Here is a 17,468-nt window from a genome sequence, read left to right as displayed (position 1 = left end):
CTTGGTTATAGATTAATTAGAACCGATAAAGTGATATGTATATATGTAGCTAAGTTGTCATACTTACCACTACAGCAAAATAACATAAAATAATACTCTTTCAAAGTATACCAATGCCAATAATTAGATATATACATATCTACATATATTTTATATACATTCCAAATTTTGAGTTTTGAAGATAGAATGGTTTTGAACGAATGAGCAAATCTTAAATTCTACAAAATTGTACATATATTTTATATTTTTTCTACCAATGCCAATACTACGATTCACATAAACACTTTCAACAAATGAGCAAATCTTAAATTCTACAAAATTTTCCACTCCTTCCAATTATCATCAGAATGAACACTATTATTCATGTGTCTACATGCCACTCTTACAATTTTACTATCTGTTGAAATAAGATGCCACACCTAGAAATTTTGGCTTTCCAAGTAAACCCTAACAATTTTGCAAAGAAACCAAATGTACAATTAAAATATCTCTAGCAGCATTCTCACTTCCAAGGAAATATTTCTTGCACATACCAACAAAGACTAGTCATAAATGAAAAGCAAAAATAGAAATATAAAGTAACTAATATAAAACAAGATAAAGTTCACTACATCAAAAACAAAAAGGGCAAAAAATTGCCTCACCACCAGTGAAAAGCCAAAAAATGATACAACCACATATGATACTCTCAGTCAATAAAATAAATTCACAGAATTACTTGGATATTCATAGAGTATTCAACAGAGCATAATTCTACAATCAGTTGTCTTTATCAGAATGTTTGACTACCTTCTTGGAAAGATCACAATAGATGTCTATAATTATAAGTTCGAATGGAAAATCAAGTAGCATCATTAACTAGACAAAGCGCAAAGTAACAAACCTCAGTGTCACATACAACCAACAACAATGCCATGATGAAAATTATCTAGAAATCATGATTAATGTTCAAACATAATTAAGCACACCAAACTTCCATAATGCCTCAATACCACACTAACAAAATCCTATTCCTCACAATAAAGAGCTAACAATAATATGAATTAGCAAATAACTCAAATCATAATCACAATAGTAAGACTGCAAAATTCATAGAACAAACTGATGGCGTAGATCAAAATAATAGATCCATCGACAAAGTAACAACCAAATAAAAATTACTGAAAAAAAGAGATACCTTTTCCATAAGGAGATTTTCTAGTGATGATATGAAGAACCTTGGTGGGAATCCTCATGGGTTCTTTGACCTTCAATCTCTTTTTTTTCCGCTCCCCTCACAAGATCCACGCACACTGAGATCAACCAAAACATCGTTAAAAACATGATTCCAAACAATCAAACAAACAAAATCAATTGATCGAGAGGAAGAAAGTAAATCAATTGATCAAGAGAAGGCGAGAGAAAGAGATATCTCGCCTACCGGCTCATCACCGGCGGTGGAGGAACTCGTTGGTGCTAGAGGGTGTCGCCGATAGTGGAGGTCATCGTTGGTGCTAGAAGGCATCGTCGGTGGTGAAGGTCGTCACCAGTGGTGGAGAGTCTGAGTAGGTGTTTGCTTTTGGAGTTGCAAATATAGTGAGGTGAATGTAAACCTTTTGTTTTATAGTATTTTAACTTACAACAAAAGTTGTTGTGAGTTAAAATGCTGTAAAATGGGGGTCTCATGAAAAAAAATTTACAGGTAAAAGTAACTTTAACATCAAACCAAACACTAAAAAAACAAATTTCACATATAAAAACTTTTTACATCACACCTGCTTACATCTAATTAAATAGCCTCTAAGTAAATATCCATAGTAGTTTATAATTAATCTCGTCTGTTTTAACCCAACCCCCACCCCTCTTATGGTACATCACCGAACCTATTCTGTGATTATTCTGTCCGTCGTGCCACGTGTTAGTAAATCTCGTTTCCCGAGGAGTTTCCCGATTTGCTGAGCCACATCAACCCCGACGGGTCCTCTCTTCTCTTCTCAATCGCAGATGGCTCGCAATTTCAATCAAGGTACGCCCTTTTCCTTCAATTTTCTCCATTCTTGTTCCTCACTATGCTCGCAAACCCTAGATTTGGGAATTTCCGATTCCCAGCTCTCAATCAGATCCAATTTTCATCAAGTAGGGTTCCTAGATTTCGATGATTTTTTCTTGTGTTCCTCCAGGGCTGGATTCCTTCAGCGAGAGTGATTTCACTGACTCTTGCTCGGAGAGCGACATTGTCGAGGCAGCGGAAGATCCTTCTTGCCGTGATGCCCGCGGCGAGGGTTTGGGGCAGCGGAGGGATGCTGGGAATTCGCAATTGGAGCCGAAGGTCGGTATGGTTTTCCGTTCTGAAGATGAGGCGTACGAGTTCTACAATGAGTATGCGAAGAAGAAAGGGTTCAGTGTGCGCAAGGGCCACATTGCGAGGAGAAGCGATGGTAGTGTTCAGTCTCGGAGCTATTTGTGTAGCAAGGAAGGCACCCGGCAGAAGCATAGCTCTCATGTAACCAGAAAGCCGCGAGCTTTGGAGAGGACGAATTGTATGGCTAGAATTGAGTATAAGGTTGATAAGGACAGTATTTGGGTTGTGAGCAAGGTTATTATTGATCACAATCACCACCTTGCCAGCGCAAGCACGTCACATATGTTGAAATCACAACGAAAGGCGTCAAACAGCAAAACTAGAGTCAGTGATGGGGTGGATAGGGCCGAAGGGGAGGCTGCGGAAATGGTTGGTGACCATGGTGTTGAGAATGTGGGATTTATCAATAGGCATCGGAGCAGTTGTTTGAACACTAAGCGAGGCAGAGATCTTGAGAGGGGTGATGCGCAAATGCTTTTTGAATTTCTGAAAGGGAAGCAATTGGAGGACCCTTCCTTCTTTTATGCGATTCAGCTTGATGAGATGGATCGGATGACCAATTTCTTTTGGGCAGACTCACAATCGGTTGACAATTACTCTTACTTTGGTGATGTGGTCTCATTAGATACTTTGTACAGGTTGAACAAGTCTGAAGTTCCTTTCGCTCTGTTTACTGGTGTCAACCATCATAAGCAGATTTGTGTGTTTGGCGCTGCTGTGCTGTTGGATGAAAGTGTGGAGTCGTTTGTTTGGTTGTTCAATGCATTTATGGCGGCGATGTCTGGGCGACAACCAAGGACTATCTTTACTGATCATTGTGCATCCATCGCAAATGCAATCAGCATGGTATTAACTAATACCTGCCATCGCATTTGTTTGTGGCATATACTTCAGAATGCTGAAAAACAACTTTCATCTGTCTACAATATTAAACCCAACCTTTCGAAGGAATTCAAGACTTTCTTGTATGAAGCTGGTTCAAAGGATGATTTTTATGCTGGGTGGAACAACTTGATTAATAAGTATGATCTTGGTGGTAACCAATGGCTACGGGAACTGTTTGGAATTCAAGAGAAATGGGCTTTAGTATATCAGGGGAATTCTTTTTCTGCTACCATGACAACACCACAATGGAGTGAGAGTATGCTTACTCTGTTCAAGTTGAACTTAAACATAAAATTGCCTCTTTCAAAAATCATTGAGCTTTATCAAAAGGCTCTGATTCAATTGCGTGAGAAGGAACTCTTGGAAGATTACAAATCCAGGACTACTAAGCCTGTATTGTTGGTTGATATGCCTATGCTGAATGAAGCTGCAGAATCATACACTCGGTTGATCTACATGGATTTTGAAGACCAGTTCAAAAGCCAAATTGCATGCGTCTGTCAACCAGTTGCTATTGATGAAACATTGTGCACTTTCAGAGTTTCCCTTCCCAATGAACATACCTACTGGCTTGTGGAATTCCACCCTACAGATGCTATAGTTCTTTGCAGTTGCAAGAAGTTTGAGACTATGGGCATTCTTTGCATGCATGCACTGAAAGTCCTTAACATTAATAATGTTCTGAACCTGTCATCTCAATACATACTGAAAAGGTGGACAAAATTTGCAAATGAAGGGCCACTTGATTCTGAGGGATCAGCAAGTTTGGCTTTGCGTTATAACCAGGTTTACCGCAAGATGATCACTGCAGTGGACAAAATTGTAGCTTCCAAAGATGCATTGGAGGTTTTTGAGCGTGGATTTGATAAGCTTATCATGGAAGTTGAGAATGTGATACATGGTCCTCCCAAAATTGTAGAAAGTGAAAGTCAAATAGATCAGTCACATGCGATAACAGAGAGGAAAAAAAAGAGAAAAACACATTATATAAACAACTCAACTGAAGCAAATACCTCTCATGATGTAGTGCAAAGCAAAGGTGGGACTAAATTTGAAATTTTAAAATGGCATATTATGCATTTAAATCACATAAGCTCTTTATTTTGACAGGATGTAATGTTGGTGGAATGGATCAGATGGTTCATGGGGCATCACATCTTAAACATTATGATCAGAAAGTTGTCTCATCATTGCATGATGCTGTTCCTTCAAATCCTGCTAGTCTTATGGGAGGTGCATCATTGTCTACCAACAAGGTAATTTCTTGCCTTGTTGCTTTACTTGTATAACACTGTTACTTGTGAAGCATTTTGGATTGCTTCCCATTGTGTGTGTATTTTGAACTATGTTATTGCATGTTATGCTTCTCACAGGATAATGTTGATCCCTCAATCGGATCTCAAGGGGCTGGCAATTCTAAGGAAACACAGATTGCTGCCAAGGATTCTGTTGGTGGCCCTATGCAAATCATGTGTGGCCAGCCAGCCAATCTAAATAACTGTACAGTTGAAACTTATCCAAATGTTGTTGTGTATCGCTTTCATAGTGATCAACCAATAGTATGAATCCTTAAGCTAGCTCCAGTTTATTTTTTACTCTTTATGTGCTTATTCAGATTATCTGAATTTTTGTTGCTCAATGTTTTATACAGCATTTTACAGTTCCAAACCGGCGGAAATCCATGCCTCACAATCACAAGCTTGGCAGCAGCAAAGGTAAAAACAATACTGAAATTTCATCAATGTATTCCTTGTAGAACCTAACACCACCAGGGATGATTGTCAGGTAACTGATAAGTGTGTGCTGATACTAAATGGAAATTGGTGGCATGCTGATGATACTGGAGGCTGCTGCTTGTGGATCGCAGTGTTCATGAACAATACAATTTTAATACACCCTGTTGTAAAGTGTCTACAGCCCAAGATAGCTCTCACCTTCTAACCCAAGGAAGTTTTATTTTGCCGTTTTTAATCAGATCAGGGCATTTTGAGACTAGTCTTGCTTAAGAAGGCACTGGAAGTTCTATGGGACATGGTAAAGATGTTTTTTAGTTATATAAACTAACTAGTATTAATTGGCCAACTGATAGAAGCAGTGTGTGTGTTTTCCTCTTGTGAGTGCTTGTGGTAAAAGCTTCTTGACATTTATTCTGATACAGGTTCTCAACTTTTTCATGAGTAGTTTAAGAACTGAAGAGGATCACACTGCTTTTATTAGACGGGTTGGAGGAAGTAATAGTTCTAACCTTACTTTATGCAGCGCAATATAAAGAAATTATCAATTTTGAAGATTTTGCTGTGTCATTTTTAATGTATCATGGGCACGTGGTTTTTTTTTAATCACCAAAAGGCTCAAATATTGGCATAGCACAGGCATCCTAAATTTGGCAAGCCTTATTTATAGAGAACAAGACTCAAATATGCTATGTGACCTTTCTTGATCGCCAAAAGACTTGAATATTTGGTATAGCATGGGTGTCCTAAATTTGGCTAGACAAACTTAAGGAGGACAAGACTCTAATATGATGTATGATCTTTCTTAAATTGCCAAATGCATGGATTGCATGTTAGGATGTTTTTATTTACTCTAGAAGTTAGTTTAAAATTGGTTGGCTGCATCTTAGTGTTAATTTTCAACTTTGACGTTAGTTTTACATCAGGTTTCAAGTTACAAACTTAAATACTTGAAATTCTAGCTGCATGTGCTTCATAACTAAAGCTTGCAACATTCACCCCCCTCCTCCATCATTACTTTTCCTTAAAAGTGCTCTATTAGATCAGTTTTGAGTTTGGCTAACCAGGTTGGACAGCTGGGTGTTCCGTATTTTTTATTTTAGGTCTAATTTATGGTTTTAATGAGCATAGCACAAATTCCCCTGATAAGATTAAAATTTTATGTAACCAAGTTTTTTTGTGAATTCTTGAAAGATTATATGGACTTAAATGGATTTGGACTTATTTTTCAGTTTCAGCAGACCTATCGGTGTTGAAGAATCAAGGATGGAAGGTTAAAAAATGCTGCGCGTTAATGAGTGCATTTGCTCCCAGGTCCGAAATTATTGTTAAAATTCATGTAACTGGTTGTTTTTCTGTATTATTTATGTATTTGTTTGCTGTGAACTGTTTTTAACGGTAATATTAAAGACATACACACATTTACAGGACACGGCATGTGGGTATATGAAGTTCTCTGATTCATTTTTATTTAATTATTGGAATATTTAATCTAGTCAATTGCCAATTATTAAAAAAATCCTATTATATGCAATTTTACCACTGTGCACCTCAACAGACTTTTGGCTTTTGAAATTTATTTGTGTTGTGTTGTGTTGGATTTTTAACTGGAGTTTGTCTAATTTTGAAGTCATTAGGTTATTGCAAATAGTTTTTTTTTTGTTGATTTCAAAATTATTAGTAAATACTGGAACATTAGCATATTAGAAATAACTCCATAAAATCATCTGATGTGAACCTGATCTTACTGTCTGAATCTCACTGGTCTATTTAAGGCATCAGAATCTGAAATATAGAACTCCGTAGTTGAATAGTTTTGAAATGACTAATGACTAATAGCTCATTTTTTGTGATGCGTAGGTAAATCAGAACCTCTGTCATGCATCATTTTTTACCGGCCTTATTACTTGGTCATGATGCTTGATTTCAACAATTTGGAGCACCCATCCATGTTTATATGGTACCTGCACTTTGAGTTTAAATCTCTGTACATTATTGAATCAATTTGATGCCTTGGCAATCTTACTATTGCATACATGTTAAGCACTTTTTATAGATTGCATTTATGCACATTGAACCTTGAAAGCAGGTTGTTAACAGGAAATTGAAATCCATTTAATTCTTGTGTTACTGTATTGTAATAAACATTGAACGCTTCTATAGATTGGATGTATGCGACTTGAATCCCCTCAGATTGTCTGGGTAACAGGACATTGAAGAGAATTGAGCCAAATGGTAGCCAACAGAATTCTGATACAGATTCCATTGCTTACCTACCAAATGAAGGAAGGGCCGCAACTAGAAGTGACGCCGAAGGTATACCTGTAATTGTAACTGTTCATGTGATAGCGTAATCTTTTATCGTCTGGATTTAATATTTTACCAGAAGAGGAGCATTTGCATGAGGATCTTTTTAGCTGAAAAACTGCAGTTTAAACTTTAAGCTAGAGTTCATCTCCTAAAATCTTATTTAAGTTTTGCTCACATGTTGCATATATAATAGAGTCTTTCTTATGTTTCATTGTTGATTTCCTTTGAAGATTCCGGGTATTAAGTAAAGCTCAAAAATCTGACTTACCTGTAGCTCCATTTGATGCTTTTTGAAATCTGAACTATGTTCCATGATGTTGTCCTATCATAGTTGAGTTGAAGAGCAATTTAGTCATGATCTTCCTCTCCATGATAAGGACTTCTTAAAATTTTGCATCCTATGATATGTTTTAATAATGGAGATTTCTGGAGAGTAGAAATCTTTGCCCTAGCACTGAGAAATTATTAACTTTTAACATTGACATTGTTGAAGTAAAGAGCATTTATTATCTGATCCTCATCTTGATGACAAGGCTTATCATATAATGAAGTAAATTCTATGACATTTTTAACAGATGACAGTTCTGGACTAAAGCCTTTGAGCCGGAACCCCGAAGGTGTATACTCACGCAAAAACGTCAGCTGTATTTCAGCAAATATTGGTGCTGGAAAACTGCAGCCGTAAGTTAATGTTTACTTTTCTGATGACTGGGCTCTCCATATAAACTGTTTATATTTTGATGTAATGCGTTAAGGGTTGAAATTGAAATAAATGCTCATGCATGAAAGGAAGGGTTAGTTTTGCTATACATAGATTTAATAGGTAATTTTCCCTTAGTTTTCATCTGCAATGTTAATAGCCATGTTGATTTGCATTAATTTTCAGCAGGTTCTGTGTGTTTTGACTTTTTTTGGCATTGGAAGTACTTTGTAGTTTTTCCAAATTTCATCTTTCATCTTAAATTTGACTGTTTTCAGCCTATTTCATGTGCAATTCTTTCAAATTTTACCTTTAATTACCCTTCGGTAAGGTTTTTGCTCTTTGGCCTTGACATGATCTATGGCTGGGATATCATGTGCCATTTTGTTTTCGTTTTCCTTTCCTTTGTGTTTTGTTTTGTTTTATTTTTTGTGTTGGGGTTGAAATCTAGGATATAATCTTTAGTGCTTAATATGTTTGGAACCAGTAGCACCTCTAATTTTTGGAAATAAGATTCTTATAACTTGCTTTTTTTCGTTTACTAATCCAAAATCACTTTTGACAGATACATTCCAAAATGTTATTAAACATTCAATCCCCAACCATCCGTTTTAACATTTTAATGTATTTATTGTTTTTGAAATTTATCAAACTGTAACATCAACAACCTAGCTTGTTTGTTTGTACATCTAGAGCAGATTTATTGCATAAATTACTTCAGTGCATTGCCATTACAATGTTGATATTAAAATGCAGGAATCACTTTAATATCTGGGCTCTTATGAGGATGTGTACTATTTATGTGTTGATTGAAATTGATTATTATTACCAGGTTGTTTTATCCAGTAGTTCTGTTCATACTTGCTCAACTTACCATGTGCCACCAACATTTGGCTAGCAGCTGTGCGTTGAGGGGGACACTAATTTTTGTTTGTGGTCTCAAGGGCTCTCAAAAACCTCTTCTCATGTGTTGCAGTGTTTGCTTGCACTCAATCATTCTGTAATCACAGTTCCTCAAGTTGCATGTACTGTTTTGTATATATACAAAGCTTAATATACCAAAACTATTTTGTATTGTATCCTAGTGTATTTATACATGCACGAATTGAAGGATTGTAATTTAATGGGAAGCAAAAGGCATGCAATGTTGTTAAGGAAATAAAAGAACAATAAGGGAAAGCAAGAACACAGCCTGGCTAAATAATGAAAGGAGATGTTATGCCAAAGGACTATAAAATTGAGGTCTAAATTTATTATTATTATTATCAACTTTACATTCAGTTATGCAACTGAGGTTCTACTTCTCCTATGCATCTTCATCAATCAATGATTTCCGATCTTGTATCAACTTCGCCCGCTTCTAATTTTTCTTGTTTCTTGCATCTGAGAAAGTTAAGGAGTCTTCCAAGCGCAATATCACAATCATTGCTCCTCATTAATTCTTCCGCCACAGTAGCTGGAGTGACTTCAACATCTTGGATCAATGTTTCAATTTTTTCAAACAAAGGATGGTCATTGACATCATGGTAGTTGGAAGTTAAGATCCTAAACATGCAAGGGCTGCAATACCCCATGTAGATATGCATATCCATCCTTCCCGGCCGAAGCAATGCAGGGTCAAGACGTTCTTTGTAATTGGTTGTGAACACTATGATCTTCTCCTCACCGCAGCTTGACCAAAGCCCATCAACAAGATTCAATAATGAAGAAAGAGTCACCTATTGATAGACAATTAGAGATAATTTTGTTAGTTAATTAAAGGAAAACAAAGAGAAGTTTGTTCATATCTATGTGAAGAAATTATTACCTTTGTATCATTGTCATCTATATCCTCACTATTTCTGTTCTGCAACGGCACAGAGCAATCGATATCCTCAATCACAATTATAGACTTGTTTGATGTCTCAATCAATAAACTCTTGAGAGTTGCAGCGTTTCTAACTCCAGCAAGATCTAGCCCATAGATGTCAAACTTGAGGAAGTTGGCCATGGCACAGATCAAACTAGATTTACCGGTACCCGGTGGTCCATATAACAAATAACCACGTTTCCAAGCTTTACCGATCTTCCTATAATAGTCCTTACGGTTCACAAAATTAGTCAAATCCTCCATCACAATTTGCTTGAGATCAAGTTCCATGGCCATTGTCTCAAATGTGGAAGGGTGATTGTGATTGATGGAAATCCACTCATCATAATCATTGGCGAAGAGTTGTAACTTCTTATCTTCCATTTTGAATTTCTGCCACCACTCCAATATTGATGGAATATAAACATCTAAAGCCTTGTCCTTGAGTTTCTTGTGGAATGAGAGTTCAAAGTAGCTTGAATCATTACTAGTACCATTATCTTCGAAGCTCCTACGTTGTTTACTCGGATAGTGCAAACACCATCTAAATTTTATGCCTTCAAACACATCGATCACGTCCTCGCCCGCGCCTAACGATACGATCAAGTTCTTATCGTCGAAATGTTTTTTCACCTTGATTTTGTTCATGGAAGATGATACCTTGAAACTGAGATAGGCCATTGCTGCTTGGTGCACATCGTTTAAGTTGTATTTATCTTTCTCTTCAATCACAATGGTAAGCTCTTGGCATAACAGGCTTTGAATATTGTTAATAAGAGATGAAACAAAGGAACGCCGAAATTCTTCAGGTACTAAATTATTGATGCAGGTTTGTACCGCCATTGCTGAGCCTGCCAGAGACATAACCACCGCAAAAATATTTCCTCCCAATCCCATGACTTAATTTCTAATTTGCAGAAGCTTGCTCTTGTTTTAATAGCCCAGTTACTATTTTGTACTTTTTTTTTCAGAAACTTCAGTCTATATGTGTATATATATACAGATATTGTTTCTGATTCCGAATTCAACATGGACTTGGAGTAACCGTTTTTCTCTGAGTTTGACTAGGATTTATGGTTAAGCGTTCTTGTTATTGTAAATATATTTAATTGTTCTTTCCTATTTGAACTAAGATTCTTGGTTTAGTATTCTTGTTATTTAAAATAAATTCGAATTTATATTTAATTATTCTTTAAATACAACGAGGCTCTTTTATTTTGTGAAGTCTACTCCAGACTCTTTTATTTTTGGCGAATCTAACACCACTCTCTTTGTGGATTAGTAAAAGTTAATTACACAAAAAGCAAAAACGAAAACACTATAATACATGATCAATGATATTTAAAAAAAAAAAATTAAATTTTGTTACAAATTAAATTTTAAATTTAAACACTTAATTGTAAACGGTAAGCCAAAAACTCTCCTTAAACTCTAAATTATAAATTCATTGTTTAGAGTTTATGATTTATTATTTAAATTTTATGTTTTTTCAATTTTGGATATAGGATTAGGATTTTATAGTATTTGGGTTTAAGATTTTAAAATTTTAAATATGATGTTATAATTTTTTTTATAATTTTAAAAATTTATATATTTTTAAGGTTTGAATTTGAAGTTTATATAAAAAAAATGACATGAACAATAACATGGATGGCGAATTAGCATCCACGTCATTTATTCGGGAAAATCTATTAAATAACTCCATTACGTAAATATAGCATCACTCATAATATATATATATATACATACATACATACATACATACATACATACATACTATTAAAATAGATGAATAATCTGTTCGTGATTCAAAGAACAATTTAAGTTTTTTTATTGCATTTAAGTTTTTATTTATATTACTTATGATATTAATAATTAAAAAACTTTAATTACACTTTTATTTGTGTAATAAATATTTATAAGATTTTTGAAATCCAAGATATATAACAAATTTTATTTTAAGAATTATTTAATTATATTATTTTTTATATATATGATATTATCTCAAAATTCTTCACAATTTTAAAAACTCCGATGCAAAACCGGAAAATACCTAATGTATATAACAGGACATAGTTTTCTATTATTAGACAAGTGATGGCCATTGCTTGCGAGCATGGCTTCACTTTCAGTCCTCTAGCTGTTGGATACAAATAGCAACCGTGTTTCCTTACTTGCCTTTATTTATTATTCATTCAATTATTATTATTATTATTATTATTATTATTATTATTTTGCCAAATGAGCAGCTGACTTGCCTTTATTCGTTGTTTGCTTGCGAGGTTTGTAGCCACTGCAAGTACAAAAATTGCCATTGTTTATCTTAATTACCTCTCCACTAGCCTTAATGCCTCCATTATTATTTCTTTCAGAAATTAAGCTAATTGAGATATTGGATAGAGAACAGCATATATAGATGAAGCCTAGAGTGTTAATAAACATGCTCCATGAATGGCAAACTGATGCTTTAGGTCAGTCACTGAAATTGAAACCATACATGTTCGATACTTGCCAAAAGTTCCAGTATACCAACTGCAAAGGAAGGATGAGAAGAAGTACAACGCGGGGTCGCACCCTTGTCAGTGGTTTGTGTATATATATCATTCAGGAAATTGTCAGAGTTGAAAAAGAAGAAGATAAAGAGATGATAGAAAATCTAAAGCAGAGCAGAATATCTTTAAGTTTTTGGAAAAAAATGAGCTCAGAGAGCTATTTTATTAATAACAAAGAAAAAGTTTACAGAGTTTTAAGTTACAACCCAAGGCCTCAAAACACCAGAAAGAAAGCACAGAGAAAACAAAAATACATAATAAAGAATAAGAACAAGAAAAAAACTAACAAAAACAAACAAAAAACTAAAAAGAAAAACCAGCAAGTTGGAATCCTCGCATGACCCACCGGGGAAGATCCTTACTGTAAGGGTTCTACCTTACACGCTCGGCATAGGGTGGTCCCTGGCCGAGGGAGATGGCTAATGAAGCCAAGGTTGGCCAAATTCCAAGTCCAAATAGGCGTTGTCCGTCCGATCATCCGATGCGCGGGTTGAGTCTGCGCATGACAAAGAATTCTAGCCGGAGGTGTCGAGTGAGCGGGTGTGGGGGCATGGTGCCGCGCATTGCCGAGGGCTCGCTAGGCAGCGCACATGGCGTGATGCGCGTGGCCGAGGAATCTCGATCAATGGGTAGGTGATCGTGTGATCACGGTCTGGAGGCCGAGGATTGGCTAAGTATGGGCCAAATGGAGCCAGATCGGCGTTAGTATCGACTTGTACAGTCGGTCAGCAGATAGGGCAGGCGGAGCGGGAGCTCTTAGCCAGCCATGAGCCAGCATGACACAAGGCGCATGGGCGCGCTACTGAAGGTCTTTACCGAGAGGAATGGCCGAGTATTAACTGACTACCGAAGCATATCGGCACCCACGGTCCGATAGGCGCGCGCTATCGGGAGCATGCGGCGCGTCGGCCGGGTGATCCGAGACCGTTACCGATCAGGTGAACAGTGACGATGGGCGGCACTGTAGCGCGATCCTGATGGTGGCCGGCTGAGTCTGTAGCCCCTCTCCTTCCTCTCGTATGGACAACTAGAGACCAAGTATGGGCTGAGCTTCCTTGGAAGGAGAAGCTTGCTCTTTGGGCTTTGTTCACCTTCATCTCTTGGTGGAGAGAAGGTCTTGGCTGTGTTGTTGGCTCATGGTGTAATCTTGGTTTCAAATTAGAGAGTTTATGTTTTTCTCTCTACTTTCCTTGTTTGTATGCATGGTTGTTTGTATCTTGTTCGTTGTAGCTCATCCTTGGCCGTAGGCTGGCTCGGCGCCTTGGTGGTGTGACGAGCGCCGCGCGGTGATCGTTGGTGTGATCGGGAAGGCCGTGACAAGTGGTATCAGAGCTATTGAGCTCGTTACTAGACAAGATCGGTGCTGGGAGTAGCGGACTGCTGCCAGACAAGCAACCTCAAACAAGAAGAGTTTCTCTATGGCTGGAGGGACTAAGGAGAGGCTGGATTGTTTGGAGGAGATGCAAGCGCTGTTTGACAGTGTGCTGGGAAGCTTCGCTGAGGAAGCAGCACCCTCTAAACTTGTTTGTGCTAGGTTGGTGGACTTAGACATTCATGGGCTGGAGATGAGGCGTTCCGTGGAGGCATTAGCTTTGAAGGTCCAATCTCTCTCGGACGAGCTGAGGGCGTTGAAGGATGCGAGGACTCTTGGTGGAGTAGGGGAGCGAGGTACGGTTATCAAGTTCCCTGAACCTTTATCATTCAACGGAGCTCGAGAAGCCAAGAAGTTGGAGAATTTCCTATGGGATATGAATCAATATCTCATAGCTGCAAAAATCCCGGAGAATGAACAAGTAGCCCTGGTGGGCATGTACTTGTCCGGGGATGCCAAGTTATGGTGGAGGAGTCGCCAAGTCGATGATGCTCGAGTGGGACGAAAGACTTTCGGTTCATGGGAGGAATTGAAGAAGGAGCTGAGGGATCAGTTTCTTCCTTGCAACACAGCGTGGGTTGCAATTGTCGCCCTGAAGGAATTAAGGCAAACAGGGACCGTCCGGGATTATGTGAAGGCGTTCACATCCTTGATGCTCGATATCACTGACATGTCCAAGGAAGATCAGTTGTTCAACTTCCTTAGTGGACTGGAACCGTGGGCCCAAACCGAATTGCAGCGGCAAGGAGTAAAGGACTTGCCGACCGCCATCGCACGTGCGGAGGCGTTGGTGGATTATCGTGATGACCCTGCGGACAAAGGGAAATCTCGATTGTGGAAGTCCGAGGTAAGGAGGGACTTCCCCCATGAGCCAGCTGGTGGCAAGGCTCGTGATACAAAAGCTCGGGAAGCATCCGTCGAGACGAAACAGGAGGGCTCGACGAGGCCGGTGTGTTTCATCTGCGATGGTCCGCATCGGGCAATGGAGTGTCTGAAGAGGGGAAACCTGGCTGCACTTCTCCTTGCAGAGGGAAGTGAGGACGAGCCAGATGTTTGTTTGTCTCCTCTGCAGCTGCGGGAAGAGTAGTTGTTGCGGAGCTGGAGGATGGAGCTTGGCTGCTTGTGATGCTAGGCGGAGTCCGAAGAGGCATCCAAGTGCTTTTAGGGTCGAGTCTTTTGTATGCCCAAAAGGGATGTGATTATTCTCTTTTGGATGTGTCAAAGGAGGTGTGTATTCTCTTTTGTATGTTTGGCACTATGTCTGTGAACATGTAAACCATGAGGGCAGTCACCTCTTCATTGTATATATGTGCTTGTAAGCAAGAGGGTTGGGTAGTCCCTTTTGTAGGCAAGGCAACGAGTTGGAGGCGGGGGGCTTGTGAGGCAGGAGCAAGAGAGTTATCGCTTGGTCGTCGAGAAAGGCAGGAGCATAGGCTGCTTGACTAGCTGACCAAGAGCAGTATGCTTGGCCGAGGGAGGGACGGGAACTGGCGCAGGTTGCTTGGCCAAGAGTAAGTTGAGAGGCCTTGCTGTTCCGTTACAATGAAGACAAGCAGGGGCGGGTGGACTGTGGTGGTATTGGTGTGAGGTGAAACGGTGCGTGGGGTAGCTCCTCATGTCAAGGTGCCAAATTTGTCATCTGTTATTGATGGCAATGTCCCAAACGGAAGGAGATCTGAAGTTCAGCTTTGGCGCCGAAAGGCGAGGGGATGGAGTTGGATTTCAGTATGCGGGAAATTCGGACATTTATGCTACTTTGGCCGTGTGAGGTTAGCACCAGGACTTGCATTCTGTTCGATGAGGGCGTCGAACTTTCTCTAGTGGGGAGGTTTGTAAGGGTTCTACCTTACACGCTCAGCATAGGATGGCCCCTGGCCGAGGGAGATGGCTAATGAAGCCAAGGTTGGCCAAATTCCAAGTCCAAATAGGCGTTGTCCGTCCGATCATCCGATGCGCGGGTTGAGTCTGTGCATGATCGAGAATTCTAGCCGGGGATGCCGAGTGAGCGGGTGCGGGGGCATGGTGCCGCGTATTACCGAGGGCTCGCTAGGCAGCGCGCATGGCGTGATGCGCGTGGCCGAGGAATCTCGATCAATGGGTGGGTAATCGTGTGATCACGGTCTGGAGGCCGAGGATTGGCTAAGTATGGGCCAAATGGAGCCAGATCGGCGTTAGTATCGACTTGTACGGTCGGTCAGCAGATAAGGCAGGCGGAGCGGGAGCTCTTAGCCAGCCATGAGCTAGCATGACACAAGGCGCATGGGCGCGCTACCGAGGGTCTTTACCGAGAGGAATGGTCGAGTATTAACTGACTACCGAAGCGTATCGGCACCCACGGTCCGATAGGCGCGCTATCGGGAGCATGCGGCGCGTCGGCCGGGTGATCCGAGACCGTTACCGATCAGGTGAACAGTGACGATGGGCGACACTGTAGCGCGATCCTGATGGTGGTCGGCTGAGTCTGTGGCACTGTAGCAACTGTGTTTCTTGGCACTGTAGCACTGTAGCATTGTGTTTGTTGTGATTGGACAACTAAGTGATTCTTGGCCACACGATTGAAGGGTCAGTTCCCTTCATTCCTTGGAGGGTGTTTGGCTATAAATAGCCCCTCTTCTTCCTCTCGTATGGACAACTAGAGACCAAGTATGGGCTGAGCTTCCTTGGAAGGAGAAGCTTGCTCTTTGGGCTTTGTTCACCTTCATCTCTTGGTGGAGAGAAGGTCTTGGCTGTGTTGTTGGCTCATGGTGTAATCTTGGTTTCAAATTAGAGAGTTTATGTTTTTCTCTCTACTTTCCTTGTTTGTATGCATGGTTGTTTGTTTCTTGTTCGTTGTAGCTCATCCTTGGCCGTAGGCTGGCTCGGCGCCTTGGTGGTGTGACGAGCGCCGCGCGGTGATCGTTGGTGTGATCGGGAAGGCCGTGACACTTACCATGATGGAAAGGTGTGAGAACATGGAGAGTTCGCCCGAAAACTGCCAGATTAGAAGCAGGCCGAAGCCAATCAATAGGAACATGATGAATCCGAGGAGCACCAACAGAGTTGATCGAGTCTTGCACAGCCCGAGCCCACTGATTCATGCGCCAGTCCCTGTGATCATGATTCCTATGCAGAAATTGGAAAACATCTTGCAAGGCAGTGAAAATGTGATAAATGTGAGGATGCTGAGCGAGTACTGTTTGAATGGAGACTTGAAGAGCATGCAGACCAACAATTGCGTGTGAGACATCCACCAAAGGACCACAACCTGCGAGGGAAACTTGGAAACTAGCATTAGTAACAAAAAACCCCACCCCACAGACATCAGAATCCTGACTACTAGCAATGGAATAGAACAAGAAGGGATCATCTGCATTAGAGAAGTTATTAAGGAGAAGGCGCCTTCCGGATTGATGCGCATTAGACCTGGAGAATTCAGCAACTTGTGCGAAGGCTTTGTGGACGATGAAAGGATAATTAGGCACTACATTTTGAAAAATAACCTCACACCGTTGCTTCCAAATGAACCACGCTGTAGCAGCAATGATAGACTTAACAAACAAATTCGAGTTAGGATCAGTAATCCAAATCCCTGCAGTAAAACCATTTAAGAAAGAGATATTGATGCCCAACCGAAAACTAACCTTCCTCCAAACAATCAGCACTTTAGAACAATGGACAAGAAGATGATCAGCACTCTCATTGACAAGGCCACAGAAGCAGCAAATGTTATTAGGCCCAAGATTAATA

The 17,468-nt window shown here is 39.8% G+C and overlaps 2 protein-coding genes across 7 annotated transcripts; one reads left to right on the top strand and one right to left on the bottom strand.

Moving 5' to 3' along the window:
• Window positions 1-1,824: 1,824 nt before the first annotated feature.
• Window positions 1,825-9,208, top strand: LOC120251258 (protein FAR1-RELATED SEQUENCE 5-like). 6 transcript variants are annotated; one of them, XM_039259813.1, is made up of 10 exons: window positions 2,015-4,265; window positions 4,337-4,482; window positions 4,600-4,785; window positions 4,878-4,941; window positions 5,012-5,260; window positions 5,385-5,457; window positions 6,201-6,273; window positions 6,820-7,275; window positions 7,845-7,950; window positions 8,802-9,208. In XM_039259813.1, exons 1-5 carry the CDS (start codon window positions 2,135-2,137, stop codon window positions 5,017-5,019), a joined length of 2,535 nt encoding a protein of 844 aa, XP_039115747.1. In that variant the 5' UTR covers window positions 2,015-2,134; the 3' UTR covers window positions 5,020-5,260; window positions 5,385-5,457; window positions 6,201-6,273; window positions 6,820-7,275; window positions 7,845-7,950; window positions 8,802-9,208. The 6 variants fall into 6 exon arrangements, with proteins under 6 accessions (XP_039115750.1, XP_039115747.1, XP_039115749.1 ...); XM_039259815.1 differs by lacking the exon at window positions 5,385-5,457 and having other exon boundaries at window positions 7,123-7,275; XM_039259814.1 differs by lacking the exon at window positions 5,385-5,457.
• Window positions 9,209-9,288: 80 nt separating this feature from the next.
• LOC120251386 (AAA-ATPase At3g50940-like) lies at window positions 9,289-10,715 on the bottom strand. The gene is made up of 2 exons (XM_039259917.1): window positions 9,777-10,715; window positions 9,289-9,687 (listed from the first exon to the last, which is right to left on the bottom strand). The coding sequence occupies exons 1-2, from the start codon at window positions 10,713-10,715 to the stop codon at window positions 9,289-9,291; spliced, it is 1,338 nt and encodes a 445-aa protein (XP_039115851.1).
• Window positions 10,716-17,468: the final 6,753 nt, after the last annotated feature.

Source organism: Dioscorea cayenensis, chromosome 20, assembly GCF_009730915.1.
Source record: "Dioscorea cayenensis subsp. rotundata cultivar TDr96_F1 chromosome 20, TDr96_F1_v2_PseudoChromosome.rev07_lg8_w22 25.fasta, whole genome shotgun sequence".
NCBI classification, from domain to species: Eukaryota; Viridiplantae; Streptophyta; class Magnoliopsida; order Dioscoreales; family Dioscoreaceae; genus Dioscorea; species Dioscorea cayenensis.
Note: the sequence above shows the minus strand (reverse complement) of the source record. Positions and strands in the feature narration are given on the sequence as shown.

Excerpts from the sequence above, each read along its gene's own strand:
- LOC120251386 (XM_039259917.1), bottom strand. The coding sequence starts at position 10,715 with ATGGGATTGGGAGGAAATATTTTTGCGGTGGTTATGTCTCTGGCAGGC. Across the intron at positions 9,688-9,776 it reads TAGATGACAATGATACAAAG|GTGACTCTTTCTTCATTATT; the intron begins GTAATAATTTCT and ends GTCTATCAATAG.
- LOC120251258 (XM_039259815.1), top strand. The coding sequence starts at position 2,135 with ATGATTTTTTCTTGTGTTCCTCCAGGGCTGGATTCCTTCAGCGAGAGT. Across the intron at positions 4,483-4,599 it reads CATCATTGTCTACCAACAAG|GATAATGTTGATCCCTCAAT; the intron begins GTAATTTCTTGC and ends TGCTTCTCACAG. Across the intron at positions 4,786-4,877 it reads TTCATAGTGATCAACCAATA|CATTTTACAGTTCCAAACCG; the intron begins GTATGAATCCTT and ends TGTTTTATACAG.